At 45.1% G+C, this 26,960-nt stretch overlaps 1 protein-coding gene across 2 annotated transcripts in view; it reads left to right on the top strand.

Moving 5' to 3' along the window:
- Positions 1-26,960, top strand: part of ADCY8 (adenylate cyclase 8) — a 1,651,787-nt gene that overhangs the window by 1,251,575 nt on the left and 373,252 nt on the right. For both annotated transcript variants that reach the window (XM_069621638.1, XM_069621637.1), the window contains one exon: positions 1,963-2,052. In XM_069621638.1, the coding sequence (XP_069477739.1) occupies positions 1,963-2,052 (90 nt within the window). The remainder of the gene's footprint in view (positions 1-1,962; positions 2,053-26,960) is intronic.

Raw genomic sequence — 26,960 nt, 5'->3', positions numbered from 1 at the left:
ATAAAAATAATAAAGATGCACGTCCGTGAATATGCCTGTCGCCTACGTCATAGCACTGAGTATATTTTTCGTGTAGGTTGGTGTGGGAATGTCCAGTGTGTATATTTGTACAGATGTGCTTCCCGTTGTCTAGGTCGTCATGGCATCTCTAACGACGTGTAGATTTTAGTCTAGTTGATCCGTGCCGCAGGTGTCGGCATGGCCAGTGCGGGCTGCTGGGCAGGCAGATGGACACATCCGTATGTTCCTGTACCAGGGTATCTGGTCGTCTGGTAAATGGGCAAACTCTTCTCGTGGCGGGTGTTTGGGTCGTGACCCTCTAGGCCAAGCGCGAGAGGTGAAGGACGGGAGCCTGGTTTTCCATTCTCCCACTTCAGTTTACTTTGCCACGGGCATAGTGGACAGTTACATAAGAAACATCTGTAGACCTTGGGCCTCATTCCGAGTGCGGCAGTAAGGGGTTAAAGGCGCCGATAAGTATGTTGGTGCCGTTAACCCCTTACTGCCGCATTCCGAGGTCCTTTAGCGGGTCCCGCTAAGAGCGTTGGTAAAACCAGCCGCCCTTTGCGGGAGCCGCTAAAGGACCAGGGAGCTAATAACGGGCCCGTTATTAACCTGCCCGTTATTAGCTCCCTCCTCATTCCCATTGAGCCCTATGGGGGCTCGAATTGGAATAGGGATGGCTTCCCTGAATGGGGAAATACCGGGTCCTCCAAGGTTGGAATGACCCGGTAAGTCCGCATTCAAGAGACCCAGTCCCGGACCCGAGTTTGGAGGCAGCCATGCTGCAAATAGCACCATGGCTACCTCCAAACTCGTAATGAGGCCCCTTGTCTCTCCGCAATATGCAAGGTCCCTATATATAAGTTTGGGGTTGGGCACCCGGCCCTTAGGGTGTGTGAAGAAAAAAGTGAGTATAACAAATTATGCTAAAGAATTCATTCAACACTTTATACTACTTAGAATTATGCATCTAAAGCCATAATTGGTAGAATGTGGAGTCAGGACAAGAAGCTGTGCGTTTTTGCAAATCGACATGTAATAATATTGTCTTTTTAAATGTAGCTTCATGGATTCACATAGCATAACTCTGCAGGACAACGCATCTAATTGCTCTGTGATAAAGTTATTATATCAACTGTTTATACCTGCAAGTATTCTTGGGTGAGGATCATATATATAATGCATACATCTTATGTCTTTGCTTTTCATAACTATAGAACTGTGCTTTGTTAGGATCAATCGTGATGTCGGTGTAATGATAACTTTTAAGTTATGTTTTATTTATGTGCTTTGGTGACTATATTTTGGAATGAAGCTTGAATGATGAAGACGATGGAAATAGAACTGTCACTAACTAGTTAACTGTTTAGTCAAATGTAACACATATTTGGAATAGTCCAACGTCCAAGCATGTTCCTCTTTGCAAACAGACAGACGTGCCCAAGAGGTGACAGAATGTGACATAGGATGGGGCACCAGTCACATTTCAACAGGCCAACAGTGGTGCCCTGGGGTCATTATGAGTTGGGCGGTAAGGGTTAACGGTCACCCGTAATGACGCCGGTGCCAGTAAACCCTTACCGTCCAATTCTGAGGTACCTTAGCGGGTCCCAGCAGGAACAGCTGGTCTGACCAGCCGTTGTCTGCGGGTCCCGTTAAGGGACCTTGGAGCTAATAACGGGCCCGCACCTTATTAGCACCTTCCCCATTGCAATTGAGCCCTATGGGGGCTCAAATGGGAATGGGGAATGATAAACTGAATGGGGGCTTACTGGGTCCGCATAGGTCGGAATGTCCCAGTAAGTCCCCATTCAGCCAGACCGGACCCGGACCCCATGGCTACCTCCAAACTCGTAATGACCCGGGCCATATTGCTATCCATCCCGTAGGCATCAGGTGTGTCTGTCTACCAAGCAGTTTTATCATTCACTCACCGATCTCTTCTCTCTTTTTGCTTAGCTCTGGTGTGATCTCGACAACTCAACTGCCTTAACAAACCTGACCCTCAGTTCTTCAGCATCTTTCTCCGACATCTGCTTCTACCCGGAGGTATTTATTTTAAGTATTTGTGCCTTCGCAGTTGTAGAATTCAATTAAATTGAATTCATTGTTTATTTGTATAGCGCCTATACACAATGTGTTTCAAAGCGCTTCAAGGAGGGAGGGAACATGGGAGAATACAATTACATTCTTGCAAGTCCTTGAAACAGTCCAGAATGTTAAGGAATAACTATGATAATGAGGAGAAGAGGGGAAGGGAAAAATGAGACAAAACCAGCACTAACATAACTACGCCTGACGACAATTGATGTCGAGAGAGCTAAAGAATGGGTCCAAGGGAATTTGTGCATTCTTAGTCATGAAGCTTGAAGTGAGGCTCCGGGTTTCAGGTCCATGAATCAATAGTATGGATGGTGGATCTTCTGCATTTGCATGTGTACAGCTCCAACATATCTAAATCATGTACTCGGATTGTTTTCTTTCTGCTCTTAAATGCTTTGATCTCCAGCAGATTTGACTATTACGACGAGTTCCTGTATCTGGACCTCCCAGTGTTCCAAATGAACCCTATGCCAGCGATTCATATCTGGGCTTGCCATGTGCTGCGTATAGACCACATCACTTCATTCATCAAGTCCTTAACTTGGCTGCCAATAGGCAGATATCAAAATCTGTTCAATATTTGTCACATCTTTGATATACACATCCCCTTCCTCAGATCCTAACCAAAGATACACACCATCCCAGTCATTGCTGCAGTGACTTCTTCAGTCCGGTCTTTACTCACTAAATTGACTGCTACCCGAATAAGAATTTAAAATTTCACTCAGCTATTTCCTCCCACCGCCTCCCTTACCTTCTGAACTAACTCACTCACTATTCCTTGTTATAGCCTGCCTCTATATCAGGACACCTATTGTGCTCTAAAACCAGTACAGTAATCACTGGCTTCTGAAGTTGTTTACATGTTAATGCTCTTGCACCGACCATTGTTATGTGTGAATTACAGCAGTAAACTACAGTATCTATCTTCAATTCCCTATCATTAGACCCACTAACAATATTAAATGATGTCACTTTGTATTAGTATTTGCAATGTTTTGGCCTTTGCAGTCTCCCTGGAATATTTCAAAAATATTCTTGTCTGCTCTCAGTAGAAAGCATTCTAGTGAAAGTGCATCTTTCAAGTTCTCCTACATAACATTAATTGACATTATATCCTTCGGCTTATCAATATTAATATTCCACTCTGGGCCTCATTACACGGTATGCGGTAACCATGGCGCTATTAGCTATTGCCGCCGGTATTTTACTATGTCCGCCTTGGTGGATGGCGGAATTACCACCCTACTCCAAGGTGAGCGGGGGCGGTAATTCCCCATTCACCAAGGCACCTCCCCATTCCCATTTTTGCCCCCATAGAGCTCAATGGGAATGGGGAAGGAGCAAATTGCGGTACCGTAAATAGCAACAAGGTCCCTTTGCGGGCCCGTTCCTTAACGGCTGCTAAAACCAGCCGTTGAGGTCGGGTCCGTCAAAGGGACCTCGTAGTAAGGCGGCAAGGGTTGCCCAAGATATAGTGCTGTTTCCATGTAATTGTTCTGTGCTCTGCAAATGTGAGGACCATCATTATGCAAGGAGACAGCATGTCTGTTTTAGGTAGTCGTGTGTGCTCTGTGAGGGGGTATATTTTGCTGAGGGGTCCATTCAATGTGTACTAATGGCAATGAAAAATATAGCAATATATATATATATATCAGAAAATCACATCTCTGATGCACACACAGGAGCTCATTTGTTTTAAGGGAAAATACTTCTGCTGTCTTAATTCTGTCTTATGTGCTTCTTTGAGTTTCATGATGGTCTTATAATGTTATTGGAGCGTATCCCCTGACTTTTGCCAGTACGGGGGACAGGGGTAAACAAAAACAAATACCCCTCATTTTCCTGAGCAGAGAATGCACAGCAGACAGGCTCAAGGGGTTCTCTTTAATCAGCTCCTGTCCCAGAGATAAGGGTAAACAGCAAACATTGAAATCTGCTCCTACAGCCATTGAAAGGTAAATGCTGTCCTCCAGCTGTCTGGCCCATTAGCAGCTATTAGTGACAAGGAAACACGAGGGGTTGTTGGAGCTTGTTGGTTGTTGGAGGCAGTTTGCCGCGCCTTGAAAACACTGGTGTATAGGCGCGTTATAAATGTCACATCATATCATAACAACTGACCTACCCACAGTATCCTGATCATGTTCTGCTTTCAAACTGAGCAGCTTAGATGTTCTCTGTGGTCATGGTTAACCACCTGCTTCTCATGTTCTGCTTGGGTGAGGTTGGTGATAATATCCATAATCTGAAATGATATCCCAGAGTGGTGACTGTGTGATCATGAGTAAAAGAAAAATGAGCAGTGGGAAACAGACATTTATTTACAATTGCCATTACACGTTGGGCATTAAACAGCAATTATGAGAGTAAATAGGTTGGTAATATTGCATACTTTGTTTCTCAATAAGAATGGTAATATGCATATGCCTTGAAGGCTTATAGAAATACTGCAATTTGGCTCGGTTTCTGTTGGGATGTGTCAGTAACAAATGTCTTCTTTTCACTTGTTGCCTCCCCCTCCCACCCAGACCTTTTGCATCTCCAATGCTCCTGCAGTGTGGCTATCATTGCTAGAGTTCCTTTGAAAAATATGTACAGGAACGCAGGTGTTTTAGGAGTTGACCTTTGTGTTCTATGATATAAATACTTTTAGTAATTGGTGTATGTACAGAAACAATTGAGTATCATTACAGGAGAGTGAATAGTAGCAAATAGAAAGGGGAATGTGTGTGCATTAGAAAATCCACATATAGAGTTTGCTTAACAAAGGTTTGCTTAAGAAATGTGTTCTTGTACAGCAGCACAAAGGGAGCATTCATTTTATATATAACTGATCAATACAAAAACTACAGCCAGGCTGTGGCAAAAACATATGACAAATATGGAAGCACAGATTCACAACCCCGTGGTTCACAGTGTCAAACAGAACAGAGGCCAACATTACATCTGGCTGCACTCCCAGTACTTATAGTGCTACCTATTAACAGCTTGTAGTAGTGCATAATCCAGTATCAGTGGCAGGTGCATAACACTGCCTATTAGGGGCTTGCATCAGTGGACCATCTCATCCGGTGCAAAAACCTGTGAAATGTAAAGAAGCACAGGTTCATAGCCCTGCCTTTATAGCTTATAGCTTTCCAGCAGACACACTACTTCTGCGAGACTGCACGGAGCCTCCGATTAGCCAAATGTTGCAATCACCTGCTGTAGGCAAGTGTAATTGCCACATTGCAAAGCACCACCAATTAACTTTCAAACTCATAAATCAAATATTGGTGCATGACTGCAGAATGCTGCATATTCAAGCCTGGGATAGAGCTGCGAGTTATTTCCATCTGCTAGGGGGAACCTCCCAGATTTTTTAAATGTTAGGAGCACTTGCAAATGTAACCTTCCATGAAATACAGTTATGCTAAACTGTTTACATTCAGTCAGGTGTCTGTTTTTTAAAACTGGTGTTGGTGGGTGTGTACCCAGATGGGCCTACCGGCTATCGGCAGTATAATTAAACCTACCCACATCCCTGTAAAAGACACCATATGCATACTTTGTGCTGGCCTTCAATAATTGGCATACCCGCAGTAGTTAGGCCGCACAGTACATAACATGAAAGTATGCACAGACATAGATGGGCATATTCATAAACAGTTGCTCATGTAGGTTTCCTTTTAAAGGTGCAATCAGCATGAAGAAAATCCTTTCACAACATACATCTGTCCATCGGCACCTCTCACCATATTAATCCAGCATTATAAGGTGATGGAAGGTATGGCGCGGAATAACAAACAGGTATGTCGAGTGGAGAAGAATTTGTCAAAAAGCCAATATATCTAATTGCGCTTTCCAAGTCGTCTCTTGTGCACTTGTGTTGTGCTAAAAAACACATGCTCTACCCCCTTGGTTTTTGCATGTGTTGGCTGCCATCCAGATGAAAAATGAACATTAATTTTAATAGGTTTTCTCTGGGTGGGCAGGTGCAGGTTTGGGTTGTTAAAACAGTGAAGAATTTTCTTCAGCAATGTTCTCTCTGGAGGTAGTTCACCTCAAACAGGAAAGGCCCCTAGATACTTGGGCAGGGGTTCCTTAATCAGAACGAGCGTAACCTGTGCAGTTCATGTTGTGCACTAGGTTTGGTCGTTCTCTAGCCGACCGGTTTCTGTGGGACAAATTAGTGGGCCACATTCATCAGGGCTTAGCAAGGCATCTGAGTGTGTGCCTGCTGGTCATCACGTCTGGGAGCACTGTCTGCATATCTTCAAAACCTCTCCCTGTGAGGGTGACAGGAGGGAGGGGAGAGAGATTGGGCACGGGTAAATATCCAATGCTATATCTAAAGGTTATCTCGAAACACTGCATTAGCATATAAAGAGGGGAGAAGGCTTACCCGCTCCGTGTAGTCTGGTAACTTTGCACGGTGCACGGTGTTGATTAAGGACCCCCTGCTCCATGAAGTGGCATCCCATGCAAGTACTCTCTGGTGACCTTCTTCTCTGGGGACATACCTTTCCGAAAGATACCCTGAACAGGGCCTCCCAGAAACCCAAGAACCTCTTGCTGTATCCGGCCTGCCTATTGCTTGGGCACTGGTACTCCAAACCTTAACTGCAGAAATGACAGCCTTGCAAGAGTCCCCTGAAAACCTACTTGGCTGTGAAGGGCAGAAGACGGACTCACGTTCCCTCACAATACTCCAGCGAAGACACTATGTGATTTACGAGTGGTTTGTCCCTCTGGCCTTGTAGGACATCTAAGACAAACCCCATGTTTTTTCCTTTCAAGACATATAATTAAAAGTGAATATTGAGGCAAACAACGATTGCCTCAAGGCTCCCATCTTCATATGAAGAGTTTTCTTTGGCTCCTCAGGTCTACATAGTCTGTGTGTTCCTTTACAGGGATGGGTTGTTTGTCAGTCCTGTTATTATGATTAAAGTCTAGTATTTTGTATAGATCCTTCATTGGGTTTTTATTTTATTGTGGTACAACAGTACTGTTGTTGTTTGAATGCTTCCTTCCTGGATCACACTCTTCTTGAAGAGTATGCAGTACTGCACATATGTGTGTCAGTGCTTAGCCATGCATCAAGGAGCAGCCTGCTCCATTTAAAAAAAGAACAACTACAATAGATATGAATATAGCACATAGGTGGACAAAATATCAATGAACTGCAAAAGCATTTGAAAATTAGAGAAGCACAGATTCACAGCCCTGGTTTTCACCTGGACAAATGTGCCACAGGGGTAGCATTGCTGCAGCTACATTACTTGTGTCAGATTGCAAAGTGACAATGGTTTACCATGTGTGATAGTAGACTGCTGAATGCAATTGTTAGTATCATATTGCACTGTGCCGCCAATGAGCAGCCTCCGGCACAGCAACTTTTTATATCCAATGTTTAAAGCCTGTGATAATACACTCCTGCTGGTGCCAAACGCCACAGTATTATGCAACAGTTGGTACATACATGAAAATGAGTGGCATACCCATGCACATCAGTGTGTCCCCCTCGCCAGCTATTTGTCTGGGTGTGGCCATGCATCACTTAGTACCCTTCACCCTTTACATTACCTATACATGGAGCAAATAGATGGAACATATATCAGTGCACTAGACAGGGTAGACTAAAAGAGCTCTTAAAGGGCTTTTGCAAAATGGCCAATAATATTAATTCAGAAGTTGTTTTGCCCATTTTTCCGGAAGGTGCCACCTTCATCTTTGTATTGCATGTCTCCCTCGTCATCAACTGTCTTAGCATTAGATAGAGGAAGGACAATATTGCATTGCTGTACAGTCAAAAAGATTATGTCAATGCTTAGCCATGCATTACTAAAGCCAGACTATAAAGTGTCACATACTAACCACATTTGGTGCTGGACTGTACTTGGACTCAATAATTCACTTAAAAGCATAGCTCAAGAATAATTCTACAAGTCTCTCACCAGTGCAGGCAGTTCCACTAGCAGCACAAACACCACAGCACCAGGCAGGGTAGACTAAAGGAGAACTTACAGACAACATTTTGCAATTGCAGCACCACTTTCCATGTTGCACAGTCTTTTACAAAATGGTTGATCCTATGCACTGTGTAGCTGTTTTGCTAACATTTCAGGAAGTTGCATGCCTCTTCTTATTCCACGTATCCTCCTTTAGCAATATTATCTGTTTCAGCATTGGATGGGCAGTGGGTAAAGATGCGTCCTTTTTGTGGCCACAAAAGGCATTTATCAGTGTTTAGCCAGTGTTTGGGCAGGTCCAAAATCCATGAACAGAAAAATCCGCTCAGCAAATAAGGAGTGCACATCTTTGCAAGGATAACAAGATGTATTACATGCAGGCCCAGTCGGGGAGCGTAGTCAGCTCTGTTGAACTGAAAACGTTCACTCACCCGGCTTACTTATACAAGTTACAAGTGTATATAGAGGTAAACCCGCAGATTAACATAACAGATAAAAAACATTCTCATGTCCCACATTGGATAAACCCTACACACTATCTACACAGTGCTTAGCTCTGCTGCTCACAACCTTGACTGCCATGGAGGAAAGGGAAATACTGTCTAATTAACTGAACACATTTCAGGCTTCTGAAACATGATCTATGGCTCCTTCTACCAAACAGACCGTACCAGAAGGAACTACTTCTAACTGGCCTGAACCACAAAATGGTGAACCTCTTGCGAACATAGCCCATTGCCCTAACACTTCTAGATCCATCTTCCCTCTACTCTGTGTGTGTTGTACTAGGCACTTCAGCCTCTCATTCATAAACGGCTAAAATGATACCTGAATGCACAAAACATTGATATATTCTTTCTCATATTAATAAAACGCGGCATAACTCACTAGTGTTAGCTGCATGCTATCAACACGATGCCTCTTTATTTCAATATGGTTTTGAATCTTCCTTTTATCATGTAATACTCTGTACTATGTGTTAATGCTAAATATTTATTTTTATTTATTTATTTTAGTTGCATTTTTAAAGCGCTCACACAGCATCAATGAGCTGTTACAGAATTGTTTGTTTGTTGTCTTAGTTGCATATTTATAACGCGCTTAAATACCCAGAAGTTTCTAAGTACGAACCCAGGAATCGAACCTGTGTTGCTTCCTGTCATCTTGCTTCCAAGGCGAGCACTTTGCCACTGAGCTACCCTCCTGGGACAAAATATCAAATGCCACGTGTGCTGAGTGCAGAACTGCTAAGCCAAATGGCAAACATGCTGATACTACATAGCCAAATTGTTTGCTAATAGAATTGACGCTGTCTGAACCTCTTGCCTCTGTAAGGACACTGTGCCTGCATTTATTTATTGTTCATTTGTTAGGCACTTATACAGGAAGAAAATACTGTTTCCAAGAGCCCACAGGGCAACAGCGAGGGGACAGGGGATGATAGACAAAGTGAGCACTACAATGTTAAATAATTAAATACAACAAAGAAGAAGAGAAAATGGGGAGGGGAAGACAAACCTACTATGCCTTGTTAGTGCTCAGAATGTGCAACACATTACTTGTGCTCGACTCCACAGCCAAACCTACATACTGCATGTTGCACTGGACTGTACATGGGCATGGGATGCACATAAAAGCACAATGCAAAACATCAAAGTCTAGCCCCAATGCAGACAATTACACTAGCAGCACAGAAATGAAAAATATGGCACTGCACCAGGCAGCTTGAAAGAAACAAATAATGTTCAGCATAACTCTCATCAGCTTAATCAGATCTGCTGACCCTTGCAAAATGGCAGCTACTGTAAAAGAACTTTGAGCAGGATGCACTGGTTAAGCATGACAGAGCAGCTGACTGACGCCAGAGTCCCTCTCGTTATGTATATTCATTAGCTCTACATGGATGGCAGGGAAACTCTATCCAGTTCGACCTAACATGACTTCATCAAACTTAACAAGACAGTAAGAGAATAGTTGCTGGCATCCTTCTCAATCCTCTGCCTTTTGAAGATGGCATTCCCTAGACATAATATCAATGAAACCTGCAAAGGACATCTGTGCCATTGTTTTACTTTTGAAACTGCCAAACCTTGGGAGATGTCAGTCTCAATGGAAGGAATCCCATATCCCATCAGAGCAATGCATCTATCCCTTATTCTTCGATTTGCATCATCTGTTAAAGACTGTGCTGTTCACCCAGGCTCTTGTTGATGCTGTCCTGACTGCTGTTTTATTTCATGCTTGTAAAGCAATGTTTGGCAATACCCCAAACTGAGGCTGACTGTCGTGACCTTTTGTCATCATATTTACTTATTTCGGCCATGATGTCAGTCATGTACAATAAAAATACATCAATATATCAATGTACAATTAAAGTAAATATCCCTCTAAAATATAAGATCATTGGAAAATCAATCCAGGCTGATAGCTCCACAAATTGGGCACAAAGCTAAAAGTAAATGCTATCCTCCTGATATTCAGAGAGTTCTGAACTTGAGTACTTTGTCTTGGCAAGAGAGCTCAGGGGCAACGGGGTACTTTGTCTCGGCCGGATAGCTCAGGAGCAACTTGCTTGCCTTGGAAGCAATATGAAAAGGAGAAACCCAGCTTTGATCCCCGGGGCCATGCTTAGAAACCACTGGGTAGTAAGTGTGTTATAAATAACTAATTACAATTACTTTACAGGCTTGATATCTAACGCCGGACTTCCCATTGATCAGCATCTACCCAAAGTGCAGACATACAATAAGTGCATTGTTTTTTTTAATTGTAATTGATAGCTCAGTATGTTCGGGCATATCTTACGCATGCTGTTATTCAGTAGCTCTTGTGAGAATCCAAAAGGTGTCTCTCGCGCTAGTCTTCTGGGACTTGTCATCCAGGTGACCAGGACAAGGCCATAGTTGTTGGATCCAGTTCCTGTCGGTGGACCAGTGCGGGAGTATCACCTGGGTGACGGGTCTTCAGGAAGTGGGGGTGAGGCAGCCGATGGTGAGACATGGTATCCCCCTCTCTTTTGTTTTTTCAACCCCTCCTATTCTTTAGGATTTGCTGAAGTATCAATCCCCTTCCCCTTTTGCACAAACACTGGGCTGAGGAAGAGGGTGACTGAGAGTACCAACATTATCTTTCACACATCATACTGGACCTGTCCCGCTAATCGGGTCAGGCAAAGTCAGGCACTTGACTCTGGGTGCATTCGCCTGACACCAATTAGCTTTGCTGACTCGAATAAAAGGCAGAACCCAGAGACACACTCTGAGCAAGGCGGAACATGAGTAGGAGCAGAACCTCGGCGACAGGGGCAAACCTATTGGAGCAGAGCGACAGACCAAGGGGCAAGAGCAGCGTGTAGAAAACCCCGAGAGCTCCCTACTGGAGGTTGTTGCCTTTGAAATGCTGCAGAAAACATGTGGAGAAGGCCAGGTCCCACAAGTGAATACTACATTGTGCGTCAAGGACGGTTCATAGTGATAATATCGAATTCAAAAATCTCGAAAACCAAAATCTCGAATACAAAAGGCCGAAAAATAAAATATCGAATTTTTTTTTCAATGTGTTTTTTTTTTAAATGGGGGGGTTCCCCCCCAACCCCCCTTTTTTCATTTTTTTTTATTTTACCCCTTTTTTTTACTTACCTGACCCCAAAAACATATATAAATAAATAAATAAAAAATTCGATATTTTTTTTTTCGATATTTTTTTTTTCGGTCTTTCTGTATTCGATATTTTGTTTTCGAGATTTTGACTGACTACCGTCAAGGACGCCAGCGACCCTCCCAGATGAATGACAGAGTTGGGGAGGTAAGGTCACACCTGTGGTACAAACCGTGACTCGTGAAGTGGATATCGCAAAACCAAGAAAAAGACACACGCACAGCTTGTGAGTTGCCAAGTGACCTGAGAGACTTGTGTGTCGCATGTGAGGCTGCACATGTGTAGATGTGACGCAAGGAAAGGCGGACCTGTGAATGAACTTTGAAGTAAAAGAAGGCTGCGAAATCTGCAATACTATTTAACGGAGTGGTCTGGCGAAAGGAGGCAGCCCACTCAAAAGTCTCTGTGAAAGGTACATTGTTAGAAGTGATAAAGCAAATGAACAGCAAAAGTGAGATAAAGAAGTTTAACTCCTAGGGAAGGGGAACGTGAAAATGTAACTATCAGCTTTGAGTCGAAGTGGTCCTGCAGTGTTCTGCAAAGTAAACCACGCACATTCAAAAATCTTCGACATTCGACTTCCGAAAGGGATCCGAGCCCGACAGAGGGAGACCCGAAGTGAAATTAGCTTGGGGAAAGGAGACCCCTTTGCAAGTTTGTGTTGAACTTTATTTTGAGAGATCTGAGCCCAGCAGAGAGGGACCTACAAGATCTCTGTTGGGAGAGGTCTGAGCCCGGTAGAGGGGGACCTCTGAGAACTGTGTTGTGAACCTTTTGTTTGAAACATTAATTGCGATATGATCCAGAAATGTTGAATAAAAGAGTTCTCAGTCTTTTCCTTAAACATAAATCATTACTTTCATTTCTCTGACAGTTCGTTCCACCTTATTGGTGTAAGGACTGAAAAAACATCCCCATCCCAGATGAAATTTCCCAAATTTAGGCATAACTGATGAGAACTAAAGAACTAAGGAGAACTGTTGGGCTACTTGTGAATCTAACAACATCTCAGATGATACTCTCATGATTCTTTCACTGTACGAGGTGAAATATATGATACAAACATGGTAAAGTTCAATATTCAGGAACAAATGTTATCTGCCATTTTGTGGAGAACATAATAACTGCAATCACAATGAGCACACCCCGCAAGACTGTCACTCTGCATGTTATTCCTAGCACTATCTATGAACAACCTGCTGCCTCTGGCAAGCTTTTGAATATGTCAAACCCAGCGAGTTCTCGAGAATAAAGTTGCTTCTAAAAGAGCACTTTTCTTATCAAAACTGCTATAATAAGCATACTTATTATTAAGTGACCGCCATGTAAAGGGAGAAGGGACTAAGTGTAATCCATTCTCCCCATTCCCTGGTGGTCATTTCTTTTGCTTTTTTTTCTTGAGTCACGAAATGGTTGCAGTGCTGTTTCTCGACTGGAGAAAAATTGGAATTAGTGCCCCGGTACGACATGCCGGGATACAAATGGCAATATGACCTGAGGAGGGGGACCATTACCATTCAGGTAATGCCCCGTGAGGCTTCTAACTATGGCCCGGGGGCATTACCCGACCAATAATGGCCCCCCTCTTTCATATTACCTAAATATGTCCTCCACAACAGTACTGCATCAGAATAATAATCGCTCCTTTTAAGCAGGAAAATAATCTTGTGTTATTCGTTTTTGCACAGTGTGCATTCTATATTGAATGTGTAGTTAAAGCACATTACACTTTTCAAGAGACTAGCTGTTTTTTACACAAAGAAATAAAGATGAGCTGCTATACCCCGTGACCTCTGGAGGAGGCGGGCCTTTTCTTTTTTGTTTTCATACTTCTGCTAATCTTGTGCCAGGGTATAATAGGTATTCTCTTTGTCTCTGTTCTCAGATACCTCAAACCATCCAAGACTGTGTGGTAAAATCATCCTTAAAAGCCACAGAATAGGACATGACTCTGAGGAGCTCCTGCTGATCCTCATATGATCCTGAAGATATAGCACGCTTTGAGCCGGCTGATAGCCGTAATATTGGAAGTGCAGAAGCATAAAGGTATAGAGCATACCATTCCGGTGTGAATCACAGCCAGCGTTGGAAACTGGATAGGCGAAGGAAAAAAGATGGCGGCTGGCAGAGAAAAACGGATGAGTCATTGAGCAGCTGCATTATATAAATAAGTGCTATGCCGCGGTCAGACCCAACCAGTGAATCAAAACGGTCAGAAGCAGATGACAGTGTGACAGCGGTTGCATATGGACTGAGAGGCACAACAGCCCCTGCAGTAGTGGAGCGGAGGGCCAGCCAAATGCTACGAAGTAGGGAAGTATCAGCAGGAGGTGCGGGAGGTCAAGACTTTCAGACTGGAGTGTGGTACATGGTGTGAACTACACAGAGCGGGGCAGAAAGGCAATAGAAAGAGCTCCTAATTCCACAGAGCCACCCAGACGAACGATATAAGAGTTGGTCTAAGGGTATGGCTGTCGGTGCACTAACTTCTTGCAAATCTTATCGAAATAGCACATGTTTTTTGGCTGCGTGTGGCTCTGTGGCTGGGTCCCGCAGACAACGTCGAGAGGGTGATCAAGATACTGGCCCTCATTACGACCCTGGCGGATTTTTTCCGCCATCGACGGACTTTCCGGCCATGGCGTAAAGTCCGTTTACGCCATGGCGGATGGTGGACTTACCGCCCCATTCCGAGGTCGGCGGGGCGGTAAGTCCCCATTGACCCATTTACCCTTCCCCATTCCCATTTCGGCCCCATAGGGTATAATGGGAGTGGGGAAGGAGTTAATTACGCCACCGTAAATTACGGTGGCGTAATTAACACCAAGGTCCCATAGTGCCATGGATTTTTACGCCCGCAAAAAGCGGGTGGAAAAATGACCATGGCGCTATGGGAACTCGTAGTTGGCGGTAAGGGGTCGGCGCAGCTAACGCTGGCGCAAACCCCTTACCGCCAGGGTCCTAATGAGGCCCACTGTGTGAGGCGAAATAGTAGCTAGCAGGGGTGGAGCACAAATCAAGCCTCTTGATCTGTGCTTCTCCCGTGACATGCGAATGGAACGCTATGGATTCCCACATACTGCGGAGGCAGGGTGGATGCACAACACGGGCAAGCATGCCACGTAGTGGGAATAACCAAGAGTGCTACGAAAACACAGAGCACTCGCTGGGTGACACAGCCACTGGATTGCAATAAGCAGTGTGTGTGGGAGGCAACCAAGAAAAATTTCAGGTACGTGGCAGAGGGATTCAGGAGCAAGACAGGAACCCAGCTCATGTGCAGTAAAGGCCGCAAAGAATAACCAAAGGAAGGAATAAAGATACCCAAGATGGCCCAGTAAATGACAGACAGTGAAGAGCGGGGAAGGGGAATCGACTGGAATGAACTGGCACAGGCTGCTGAAGTTGAATCAGCGTGGAGCTCGAATGACACTAGAGGCCTGAAATAACCCAAAGGCTTCATCTGCGCCAATCATAGTTAAAGATGCCACAGAACGGCCCCGAAGTACATATCCTTGCAAGTGCGCAGAATTATGAGCCAAACCATTATCCATAGTCCTCCCAGCTTCTTAAGACACCTGCAGCAACCAGATCAGCAGGTGAACAGCAATATGGAGGGCTGAAGACTGGCAGGGGTGCTGGATGATACAGGAACCCTGAAGAGGAGTAGCAGTTCCACAGGAAAGGATACACGTACCTGGAATAGATTACACAACACGGGCCCAGGTTGAGTAGGAGCACATACCAGTCAGCGACAATACCCAAGGTGCCAACTGTAAGCAGTGTCAATTACGGAAGAGGGGTACCTGACTGAGCATTTCGGATCGAACTGTAATTGCACAGACAGAACGGAGGGGTGCACAAGTGTAGAGCAGAGACCAGTAAATGGGGGAGGACTGAAGTGGACATAACTCCAACATCAAATCCAGAAGCAACCACTGAGGAACCCAGGGACAAAGGAGGGAGACGCGGAACACGAGAAATGTTAGCAATAAAAGGATCCCTAGCCACAAAGGAAGTTGGGAGGAGACGCTGGAGAAAGCAGGGGCACATGGGCAAGATCAAGCACCGGGGAAGAATATACACAGAATGGGCTGTTAGACAAACAGCAGGAAAACCCCCAAAACATCACTGTGATAGACAAGTGACCGCACCACGGGAACCTGAGCAGAAGAGTCTGCTGCAGAGCAAGGGGGTGCAACAATGGCTTCTAAGGCAAATAAGAATCAAGGGAAGCAGTTGTACATTGATGCATTTGCCAAACCTACACAGATGACAGACGACACAAAGACAACAGTGCAAGAGACACGAGAGGGAGAAGCACTGGGGCGAAGTGACGAGCAAATACTTGAGGCCATAGCAGAGCTGAAGTCAAAGCTAGAATTCATTATCGACGCAATTAGTATTGATGTGAACCTCTTGAGACAGCATGTCAGAGCATTAACAGAATGCACAGGGGTGCTCGAGAAGGAGGTGAAGGCTAATACAAGCAGTTGCAACGAGAACTCCCAGGCAGTCTCCATACTGAAGCAGCCGGTGTGGAATCTTGAGAACAGAGCAGAAGAGGCGGAGGGTCGGGCACGAAGGCACAATGTACATGGAGTTGGGCTAACAGAGTGCGAGGAAGGTCTGAACCTGACAAATTACATCGAAGACATGTTATTGCATGAAATAGGAGCTGGATTACTCTCCCACCGGTTTACAGTGGAAAGGGCGCACAGGGCCCTGACAAGGAAACCGCCACCCGAAGTCTGGCCACAGCCGATTATTGATCCTAAATTACAAGGACAGAGAGAGGATCCTGGAACACTTCCCAAAAGGAGGAACAATCAGCCGAGCCTCAGCAACCATTACAGCATACATGGATTATACTTTTTTGGTGCAGAAACAAAGTATGAACTATGGGGCTGTCAAGTGGAGGTTACACGCTGCCAACCTCAAATAAATCTCGCTATATCCGGCAACAATGAAGGTCCAATTCAAAGATGGCACTGTTTTTTTTGTTGAGACCCCAGAAGATGTGAGCAAGTGGATGGACATGTTGAATATGCCAATGGAGAAACAAGATCAGATGGGCAGCGGAAGTGATAAGTGAATCTGCAGTGTGTGCATAATGTACTCTTGAGACGCATAAGGGCCAACATTTAATGACCTGACATGGACAGTTAGGCTGAAAAGTAATTTAGTTATTCACTGATTAGCCACATTCAGGAAGCACAGGTGCTGCTTAGTTTTAAGCGGCACTAGGAACCACACTATTACCCATATTAGTTTACAGTAGCTGGGATATTGTAGTTCAGTATCCTCCTGCTGCACTCTGACTATTTGCAGTGAGCCAGGAAAGGAGTGAGATGCGATGATGCCTGTGATCCAGTTTTGGAGCTGGGCACATTTTGGGAACAGTTAGGGAGGTGCGAGGGAGGGGAGTTGGGGTAGTTGAAGGGAAGGTGGCCTATGGATACGCACAGAGGAAAGAGGGAGGAGGGGTCAAAGGTGATATGGGAGTAGAGACAGCCGGAGAATATGGGTGAACTCAAAATAGCAACCTGGAATGTGAGAGGCTTGAACAGTTACATTAAAAGAAATATGGTTATGACATATTTGAAATGCCAGAAAATAGATATAGCGCTTCTGCAGGGAACCCACCTGACCAAAGAGAAACAAGACACACTAGCACAGAAATGGAGTGGGGTGACCCTGGGCTCAACATACTCAGTGTATACCAGAGGGGTCCTAATCTGGGGGGCACCGACATTCCCATTCAAGATCCTACAGACCCTCCTAGACAAAGCTGATAGGGTGGTAATTGTTCGGGGACTGGTTGAAAATAAGGAAATATGTGTGGTTAATATGTCTGACCCGAATCAGGATACTGCAGCTCATGTCAGAGATGTATTTCCTAAAATTAGTCCAAATAGAGATGGTGCGTTGATATAGGGAGGAGATTTTAATTGTACATTGGACCCGACGAGAGATGGATCAGATAATAAACGTGCTTATCCAGCCCGCTCAGCCAAAGCTTTGTATATGCTGTTGCGTACATTTAAGTTAGCTGATGTATGGCGAACAAAGCACCACAAGACCGTATACTCGCACTATAGCGCCCCGCAGAACCTATACATGAGATTAGACTATGTGTTTGTAGGGGAGGAAATACTAAGTTAGTTCATACAGGCTGAGTATAAAGCTCGGGTCCTTTCAGACCATGCCCCTCTGCTTGTTAGTTGGTGGGCCCCCTCCCCCCGAGCCAAAATCCCGACCTGGAGAGAAGCACTGAAAGATGCAGTGTTCTGAGAACATTTGGGAGCTGAGGTGAAAGAATATTTTGAGTATAACACTGGCAATGTAGACTCAGCTGGTACGTTGTGGGAGGCCTTTATCTAGTGGTGAGAGGGGCAGCTATAGCGAAGTCCAAAGGGATGCAAGATGTTATTATGTGGGACCTACAAAAACAGAAAGTAAACTAGAAACTATAATGCGAGTGGGTAAGAGATCCCTAGAAGAGGCCGAAGAAGTGTCCCGCCTACAACAGGAATATAGGGGACATTGGAATTGTTTGGGTAAATTAAGCTACAAGAAATACATTGAGAGATAACATGCAGAGGGGGACAAGCCGGGAAGACTTCTGGCCTGGTTATATAAAAGTGAGACCACGCAGCAGACAATCAGAGCAGTGAAATGGATGGACAGGAAGTTGCAGGAGACCCAAAAAGGGGTGAATATGTGTTTTTATGATTATTATACAAACCTGGTATAAGGAAACTGCAGAGGGGAGGAGGCAGATATACAAGATGCATTGACTGAGATCAGTCTTCCCAAACTAAATAAAGAAGAGAGAGACAGCCTAGAGATGCCCATCACGGTAGAACTAGAAAATTTGATAAAGGAACTACCGACCTGTAAAGCCCCAGGGGAGGATGGGCTCCCCAGATAATTTTATAAAGAATATAGGACCAACATACTTGCCCCATTGCTAGCAATGCTAAACAGGGTGTTGGACACAAGTAAATTGCCTGGGACACTGTGAGAGTCGATAATTATCCCCCGCCTCAAACCAAATAAGCTGGATACAGAATGTGGTTTGTATAGGCCCGTCATTGCTGAACCAGGATGGGAAGATCCTTACAGCAGTCATGGCAAAGAGGCTTAGACCGGTCATAAATAAGCTCATACATTCAGATCAGACAGGTTATGTCCCACATAGGAATATTACCAGCAACCTGAGGAGATTGCATCACATAGTTGATTATACCCAGACGGAGACACAGGAAGTAGCAGTCGTGTCTCTGGATGCTGTAAAAGCATTTGACTCAGTCAAATGGTCGTGGGTGCTAGCGGCCCTGAAAGAATTTGGTATCGGGCCCACATATATTAAATGGGTGAAGCTACTGTACAACGAACCGATGGCAATGTTCAAAACGGGATCCACTGTCTAGGAACAGTGACAGCTGAGTAAGGGAACGAGGCAGGGATGTCCATGGTCCCCAATGCTATTCATCTTACCGTTGCAGCCATTAGCAGTCTATTTAAGGGCAGAATACGGAGAGGCGTGTATAAGTACCTCGGGGGGAGGCATCTGATCTTGTTATATGCAGATGACATGCTACGGTACCTGCGGCACCCTGAGAGGACTCTACAATATGTCCTGCATGTAAAGAATGTTATGCTGCACTTTTAGGCATAACCATTAATTCCCAGAAGTCAAATCAGTACCCCTTGGGAGAATACATTGGGAAGCCCATACGCAACCTACTGGTGTTACCAACTAAGTGGGAAATAGATATGTTTAAGTATTTAGGGGTGTACATATACCACGACCCTAAGATAGAACACATACATAACATGAGAAGGTGGTTATCAAAATTGAAAACTGCATATAATTCTGGACTAGATTACCATAGTCCATGATGGGGCGTGCAGCATTACTGAAGATGGTGGTGCTGCCGAGACTCCTAGATTACTTTGCAAATATCTCGTTTGCGGTACCTAAACTGTTTTTTAGGAAATTACATAGCATATGCAGGAGCTTCATATGGCACAATTCAAGGTGCAGAGTGTCTTTGTGGAAACCCCAGAACCCATACGAACAAGGGGGAATAAAACTACCCAATTTTGAGGTATATTTTATGGCTAGCCAGCTGCATTTCATGTAGTTTCATTCCAGTTGATGGGGAACACAGCACTGTATTCTCTGCAGATTCTGCCAGTGGCGCTGGAAGGGGTAGATGAACAGCTGACGCTAAACGTGAAGAAAGGTTGGGAACTCATGGGAGTAGCAATGGAGGGAGACGTACTAAAGGAAGGGAGAACCAGGGATTTTGAGGAATTGATCGGAGACACAGGGGTACACCTGAGACAGCATATCACGTATTCCCGACTCTTGAGGAGCTTAAAACGGGATGTCCTTACAGTTGGACGATATTATAGAGACATTTTGTGATGTGTCAGAAGGAGGACACGAAGTCTCGCGTACAAATGAGCTACTGATGTCCACGGTTGGAAGGGAATAGGGCCAGGTGAGACAGAATTAGGAAACAGACTTACAAGAGCCGTTGCCAGATGAAATGTGGAGCAGAGTTATGGGGTATCACAAAAAGGTGTCGAGAAATGCGCGACTACAACAGATCCAACTATACGTGACCCTTAGAGCATATCTGACCCCAAACAAATTAGACAAGTTCAATCACGCAGATATACAGGCATGTTCGAAGTGTGGGGAGATAATTGCAGATCTGGTTCATATGTTCTGGGCATGCGCAGAAATCAGCAGATTTTGGATAAAGGTAGCCCATGCATTGGCAAACATAGAGATTACCCTGGAGGTTGAATCACCCATCGCCTATCTGTTGGGGGGCTTCCCAAGACCCAAGCGTGCTAGACATGTGAACAAGCTCAATGAGTTAGCATATATACTAGCAAAACGTCGAATAGCGATGGGATAGAAAGCACAAACAAGACCGCCAGTACAGATGCGGTGGAGAGATTTGTTAAAATGGGCCAACGCAGAGACCATGGTGTGGCAGGAGGCGATACATCGGAACACCGAACAAGGGGAGGGCAGGGTGGAGGCTTGGAGTCAATTAATAGCAGATCTGGCCATCTCAGAACAGGGTGCTCAAAACTCTGAGGAGAACAACGGACAGGAGGGTACAGTAGCAGGAGTGTTGCTGATGAATAATGAAAGGAGGTGGAATAATGTGTGCACCGTATGCCGGGGAGGGGTGGGGGTACTTGTAGGGGGCGGGGAAACAGTGATATAATCGAAAGTGAATTGTTTTGTAATTATTAAAAGGCTGTAATTTGTTACGGTTATGTTTATTAAAAAAAACTGTCAAAAGAAAATTATACTCTGTATAATAAGGGTTGTGTGTTAGTGTGCGAGCATCAGTCCATGGTTCGCCAGTTTGCTCTGCTTTATTAAATTGAGAATAAAGTAGTATATTGCCATTAAAAAAAACATTCACATCCTGAAAGGATATTTCTTTAACAATGGCGTCCTTGCCGCAGGAATAGACACTCCTCAGGCACTACTCTGATATTGGTGTATTAAAATATCACACTCAGCTTCCGGGCACACAGAGACTACACCCATTTTAGTCTCAAAAAACCAAGAAACTTTCAAACAGCTGTAAGTCACACCTAGTTGCTGAGATAAGTCGACGATCACCCCACAAATGACTGCATTTGTAAAAGGCTCAAGCATGGAATAGTCCAACCTCTCTAAATATTGAGCCCACATGTCCCTCCTGAAGAAAAGACACTTGGTCCATCACTGGGTGGAAAATTGAAACCATCAGTCAACCTACATTCCAATTAAAAACTAGAAATGCATGTTAGGAAATTCGATAATCAAAATAACTAATGTTAAGTAGCAGAAAGGACCACACACACACACACCCACACCCACCCCCACGAAAAACAGGTTCATTTTCTTGTTTTGAATTGCTCTCTTTCTAAATACGGTGCCTGCCATAGTATTCTTCTATCACCTCCTTGGCTTCTCTCGGCTCCGATACTCACATATAAAGTATAATCCACTACACCATCCTTCCCATTCTACATTTTCAAATAGTCACATTTAGAAATGTTGATAAAAGTGGATGCTTACAGGCACTGCTAACCTGAACGCAAACCCCATGTGAAGATGTGGATGGAAATAAGGATAATGCAAGCACATGAAGGAAGATTCAGAAGATCAATGAGTCATAGTACAGACAGAGAGGGTGCTATGAATACCACTGATGATATTTACTAAGTACCATTGGTGGTAAAATGTATCCATTCAAATAAAGGGAAATAACTGAGTTGGGGTAAAATGGGTTCTAGGGAATTCGGTCCAGATTATTTTCTCGAAGTAGATTTCATCAATTTCTTTTTTTTAATCAGTGTTTTTGCCACAAATATATGCGATTGGACCCCCATAGATCCCCTTTAACCCACTTATGCTCAATATTAACCTAAACCCAATCCCCAAATATTTCGAACAAGATCAGGTAAAAAGACCCAATGAAATCTACTTCTAGCAGATATGCCACAGCAAAGTCTCCCATTCCTAGTAATGTACCCATCAGTTCAATGCATGACCACAAGTGCTCATTTCTTGCTGGTGGAATGGTGTACTAGGAAGAAATACTTCGCAAACAAGGTGTCTATTTTATGGTCTACTGCCATGCTTTGCAAAAGATTGCTATGAAATTATATAGACTGGAAATTGTGTAATTTACCTGCTTGTGTCTGCTTTTTGGTCTGCTGCTATGTTTTCTAAACGATTCCTGTGGAATCATGATAAATCGAAATTATGTAATTTACCCGGTTGTTTCTGCCTTTGGGTCTTCTGCTATGTTTTACAAACGATTTCTGTGGAATTTTCATGGTTGTGTCTGCTTTTGGGTTTACTGGATCTTTTGCAAATTATATGATTTATGATATGATAAGTCATTTATAACGCACCTGTACACACGTGTCTCTAGACATTGGAAGTGAGAGGGAGGACAAAACAAACAATCATACTAGGCCTTGTGTCATTCAGATCGTACAAGCATGATATACAAAAGTGCTGGGGCGGGGAGAGAGGAGAAGTGCCAAGGGGAGGTGAGGAGGAAAGTACTGTCAGGGCAGCAATGCTCTAAGTAAGTGCAGCCAGGGCAGCACGACTGTGGGTAGTGCAAGGAGGCAGGGAACTGTAGGGTTCCAGAGACAGTCCCTAAGTGGGTGGTAGAACCAGAGACAGTGCTAGGGGCTACTGGTTTTGGGGAGCTTGGTACCAGTGAGACACAGAAGGTAGCCAGGCAACCAGTCAGTGCAGCAGACAGGTCGGTCAGTGGGGGAGAGAGGGAGAAGCAGAAGCGAAAAGGAGGGTCTTGAGCTACATCTGGAACATCAGGTGGTCTGGCACAGGTTTGAGAGGGGCAGGAAAGCCATTCCAGAGGGAGGCACCTGCAGAGGAGAGAGATCCAACCCACTTTCTGCCTGGAGAAGTGTCTGACCATCAGAGAGTTGGAGATGCCTGAGCAAAGGGCTTGAAAAGGAAGGTATTAGGAAGAGAGAGTTGGATGACGTGCGGGCGCCAGCCCCAGAAAGCCTTCTTCACTATGCCCAGGGACTTGATCTTGATCCTTGCAGCCACCGGGAGCCAGTGGAGAGATTTCAGGGCTGGAGAGATACTGTCCCTGGGTTTGAGGCCAAGGAAAATTCTCACAGTCCTGTTCTGGATTAGGTACAAATGGAAGAGAGTAGAGGAAGGCAGATTGCAGATTGAGGTAGAGGCTGCTGCAGTAATCCAGCCTGGAGAGAACCAGGGCACTGGAGATAGTGATCTTCTGTGGGAAAGTGAAAAAAGGAAGAGTGCCTCTGAGGAGTTGCAGCTGGTAGTGGGCCTTCTTGGTAAGGTCTGCGATGTGAGGAGAGTAGAAGAGAGTGGTTTTATAACCTGCATTTAGAGTGATTGCATGGTGAATAGGAAATTGGGATTAATCCGACCAGAGATCACTCAATATTAGTCAAAGGACAGGGGATCAAAATGGAACTAGAACTTCAGCCCTTCCCAATGAGCAATATCACTGGTTGGTACAACTGAATGAATAATCTGAGCTGGATTTATTTTATTTTTAAATGTATACAAACTGTTTTCTTGATTGTTATGGTATGTTTTGTAAAGACTCATCGAGTCATAAAAAAATAAAATAAATTTAAAAAAATATCCTGCAGGAAGGCAAAGGAAGAGGGCCAAAGGAGGGTGGCCAGAGTGATAGAGGGAAAGCAGGAGCAGGGGTCCCAGTGAGCAGGATCTCAGTCTTACTGGCATTAAGGCAGAGATCGTTGGAGGTGCACTATTCCTGAATCTCAGATAGAGAGTCGGGAATGAGCAACAGAGCAGTGGAAGCTGAGGGGAGCCTAAAGAAGAGCTGAGTTCCATCGGCATAACACTGGAAGTTAGAAGAGAAGGTAGAGATGAGGTGGGCCAAAGGGGCCAAGTAGACATTGAAGAGCCAGGGTGAGAGGTTAGAGAACTGGGGACACCACATGTGGAGACAGAGGTGGTGGAGAGAAAGGACCAAAGTTGTACCTGGGAGGGCCGATCTAGGTGGAAGGAGGTCAACCAAGGCCTGTAACATGAAGCCCAGGTTCACACAGAAATGATTGATTAGGATGGCATGATTAAGTGTGGAGAGATCAAGGAGGATGAGGACAGAAGGAAGACTAGAATCAAGATTAGAGAGCAGATCGTCACGGGTGTTCAGAAGAGCAGTTTCTGTGCCTCTGGTCATGGAGACAACCATCAGATTCAGTGTGGAGAGTAAGCTGGGAGATGGGCAGCTTTTCCAGGAGATTGCTGAGGAAAATTGTGATAGAGATTGGACATTAGTTTGCCTGACGGGAAGGATCGGCAGAAGGCTTTTTCAAGACAGGGTGCACAAGAGAGTGCTTGAGGGGAGAGGGAAAAGTTCCAGTGGCAAAAGAGTGATTTCCAAAATCGGCCAAGGTTGGAGAGTGGGTGTCAATGTGGTCCTTGATGCTTCTAGAGGAGCAGAGGAACACCTGCTTGGACAACACTTTCGTAGATCAGACTTGTCTAGAAACATCATCAGGAGTGGTCATAGAGAAAGAGGGGAAAGGAGGAGGAGAAGGAGCGGTGACCAGAGAGGGGCCAGGAAAATTAGAGGGAGAGGAAGAGGAGACAGAGGACAGGATGTCCTGAGTTTTAATGGTGAAATGAGAATCCATAGCCATGCAGAGGGCCTGGGAGGGAACAAGAGAGGTGGAGACTGCAGAAGGATTGCCCAGTTTCTTACATATTTTGAAGAGTTTGGGCATGTTGTTAGAGACCGCAGAGATGTGGGCTTGGAGGTGGGCTCTCTTCTTGGATAGAACAGAGAGTCTGTATTGCCTTTGGAACTCAGGTGTGTGTAAAGCATAAAGTGGTCAGTTCAAGAGAGAGGAGTGGGTAGAGGGTGAGAAAGGGGGATGTCTGAGGAGTTGAGAACATCTAAGGTGTGCCTGGTGGAGTGTGTCGTGCCAGAGGGTAGAATGGAAAGAGAAAGAGTGTTGCAGATTTTAAGGAAGAGCCCCGAGGAGGGATTAGAAGCATCCAGATGGATGTTGAGGTCTCCAAGGAGGAGTTGAAAGGTAGCGGCAAGGAGTGAAGAGGAAAGGTTTGCCCACTCCAAGAGAAAGAGGGTGACCTTGCCAGGTGGCTTGTAGATAATGGCCACAGTCATAGAGAGGCCAGGAGAGATAGAGAGCCTGCAGACCAGGCATTCAAAGGAGGAGTAAGCCTGCATAGGAATGATAGTGGCAGAGAACCACTCCGCACAATTCTGAGCTACTCTACCTCTAGAGCTGGCCGTGAACCATGTCTCTGTAAGGGTGAGGACATCCAGGTCAAGTTCTTCTTGGAGGTGTCAAATCTCAGAGTGTTTGACAGCAGAGCGAGAGTTCAGATTAGCGACATGGAGCAGGATCCTACATTTGAAAGACTTCCATGTAGGGGTACAGGCTTGAGGTACACCCTGCAGAGGTGATGGAGGGGCCTGAGGGTGGGCAGAGGAGGTAGAAGAAGATGGCAAGGAAGCCGGAGAGGATGAGGCGGGTGCCAGAGAGGTGGTGGCAGAAGGAGGTGGAGGTGGAGTCAGAGGTCGCGGAGGAGCCAGAGAGGTGCTGGTAGGAGTAGCAGGATAAGGAAGGAAGCTGATAAAAAGTGGGAAGCACCTTTCAAAAAGGAGGAGATTGGGCTGAGGGACCTGGGCCAAGACAGTGCCATTCAGATAAACATTAATGATGGTCTTGGAGGAGTGGAAGGAGGCCAAGAGGACCTCCCACCGAGTGCCACCATTAATGGGAGAGGAGGAAAAGGAGAGAGAACCGAAACCATATGAGGTGTCCATAGGTCTGGTGAAGGAACGACAAAGAGGATGTCGGTAAGAGCCTGTTTGGAGGAAGCACTGATGTAGGTCTCAGTGATAGGGAGGCTTGGGTTGGCGACCAGGATGTCCCTCTTGAACGTCTTCCTTCCGGACTTAGTGAGAGGCATAGGACAGGAGATAGAGTAGCAGTTAGAGGAGATAGGGGAGACAGAGCACACCATAGAGGGTGCGAGGAGGAGGTAGGACAAGGAGGAAGCAAAGGAGAGAGAGAAATAGATGAACAGCCAGTGCTGCGCAATGCAGGATGCAGAGAGAGGATGGGGGGTCACACAGAAGGGCACAACTTAGGGGGTAGACAGGTACACTCAACAGTACAGATGGTAAACACAATAGGGTGGGGTTATAGAGAGTTGGAGGGAGCCTAAAAATGATTCATATGGAATTATTAGAACAGGAACCTATGTAATGTACCTACTTTTGTCTGCTTTGGGGGTCAGCTGACATGTTTTGCAAATGATTCCTGTGAGATCTATCAAGGTGTTCTTCTCTGCTCCCACCAATCAGTTTGCAAACTTATATGATATGATATGGCATTTATAACGCACCTACACAAAAGTGTTTCAAGGTGCGATGAGGCACGGGAGGGGGAACAGAGGGAGGACAGAGACAACGATTTTACTAGGCCAAGTGACATTGAGATTGCGCAAGTACGCGGAAGGCGGAGGGGAAAGTGCCAGGGGAAAAGGGAGGGGGCAGTGCAGTATATGGGATCAAAACAATAACAAGAAGTGCAGCAAGCAGGTGGCAGTTTCAAGGGTAAATGGAGATATCAGGTGTCCAAAAGTGCAGGTAGGGAACTGTAGGGTTACAGATACAGACC

Source organism: Ambystoma mexicanum, chromosome 5q (assembly GCF_040938575.1).
Source record: "Ambystoma mexicanum isolate Mex_15411 chromosome 5q, UKY_AmexF1_1, whole genome shotgun sequence".
Lineage (NCBI taxonomy): Eukaryota > Metazoa > Chordata > Amphibia > Caudata > Ambystomatidae > Ambystoma > Ambystoma mexicanum.
This window is presented reverse-complemented; position numbering and strand designations above follow the sequence as displayed.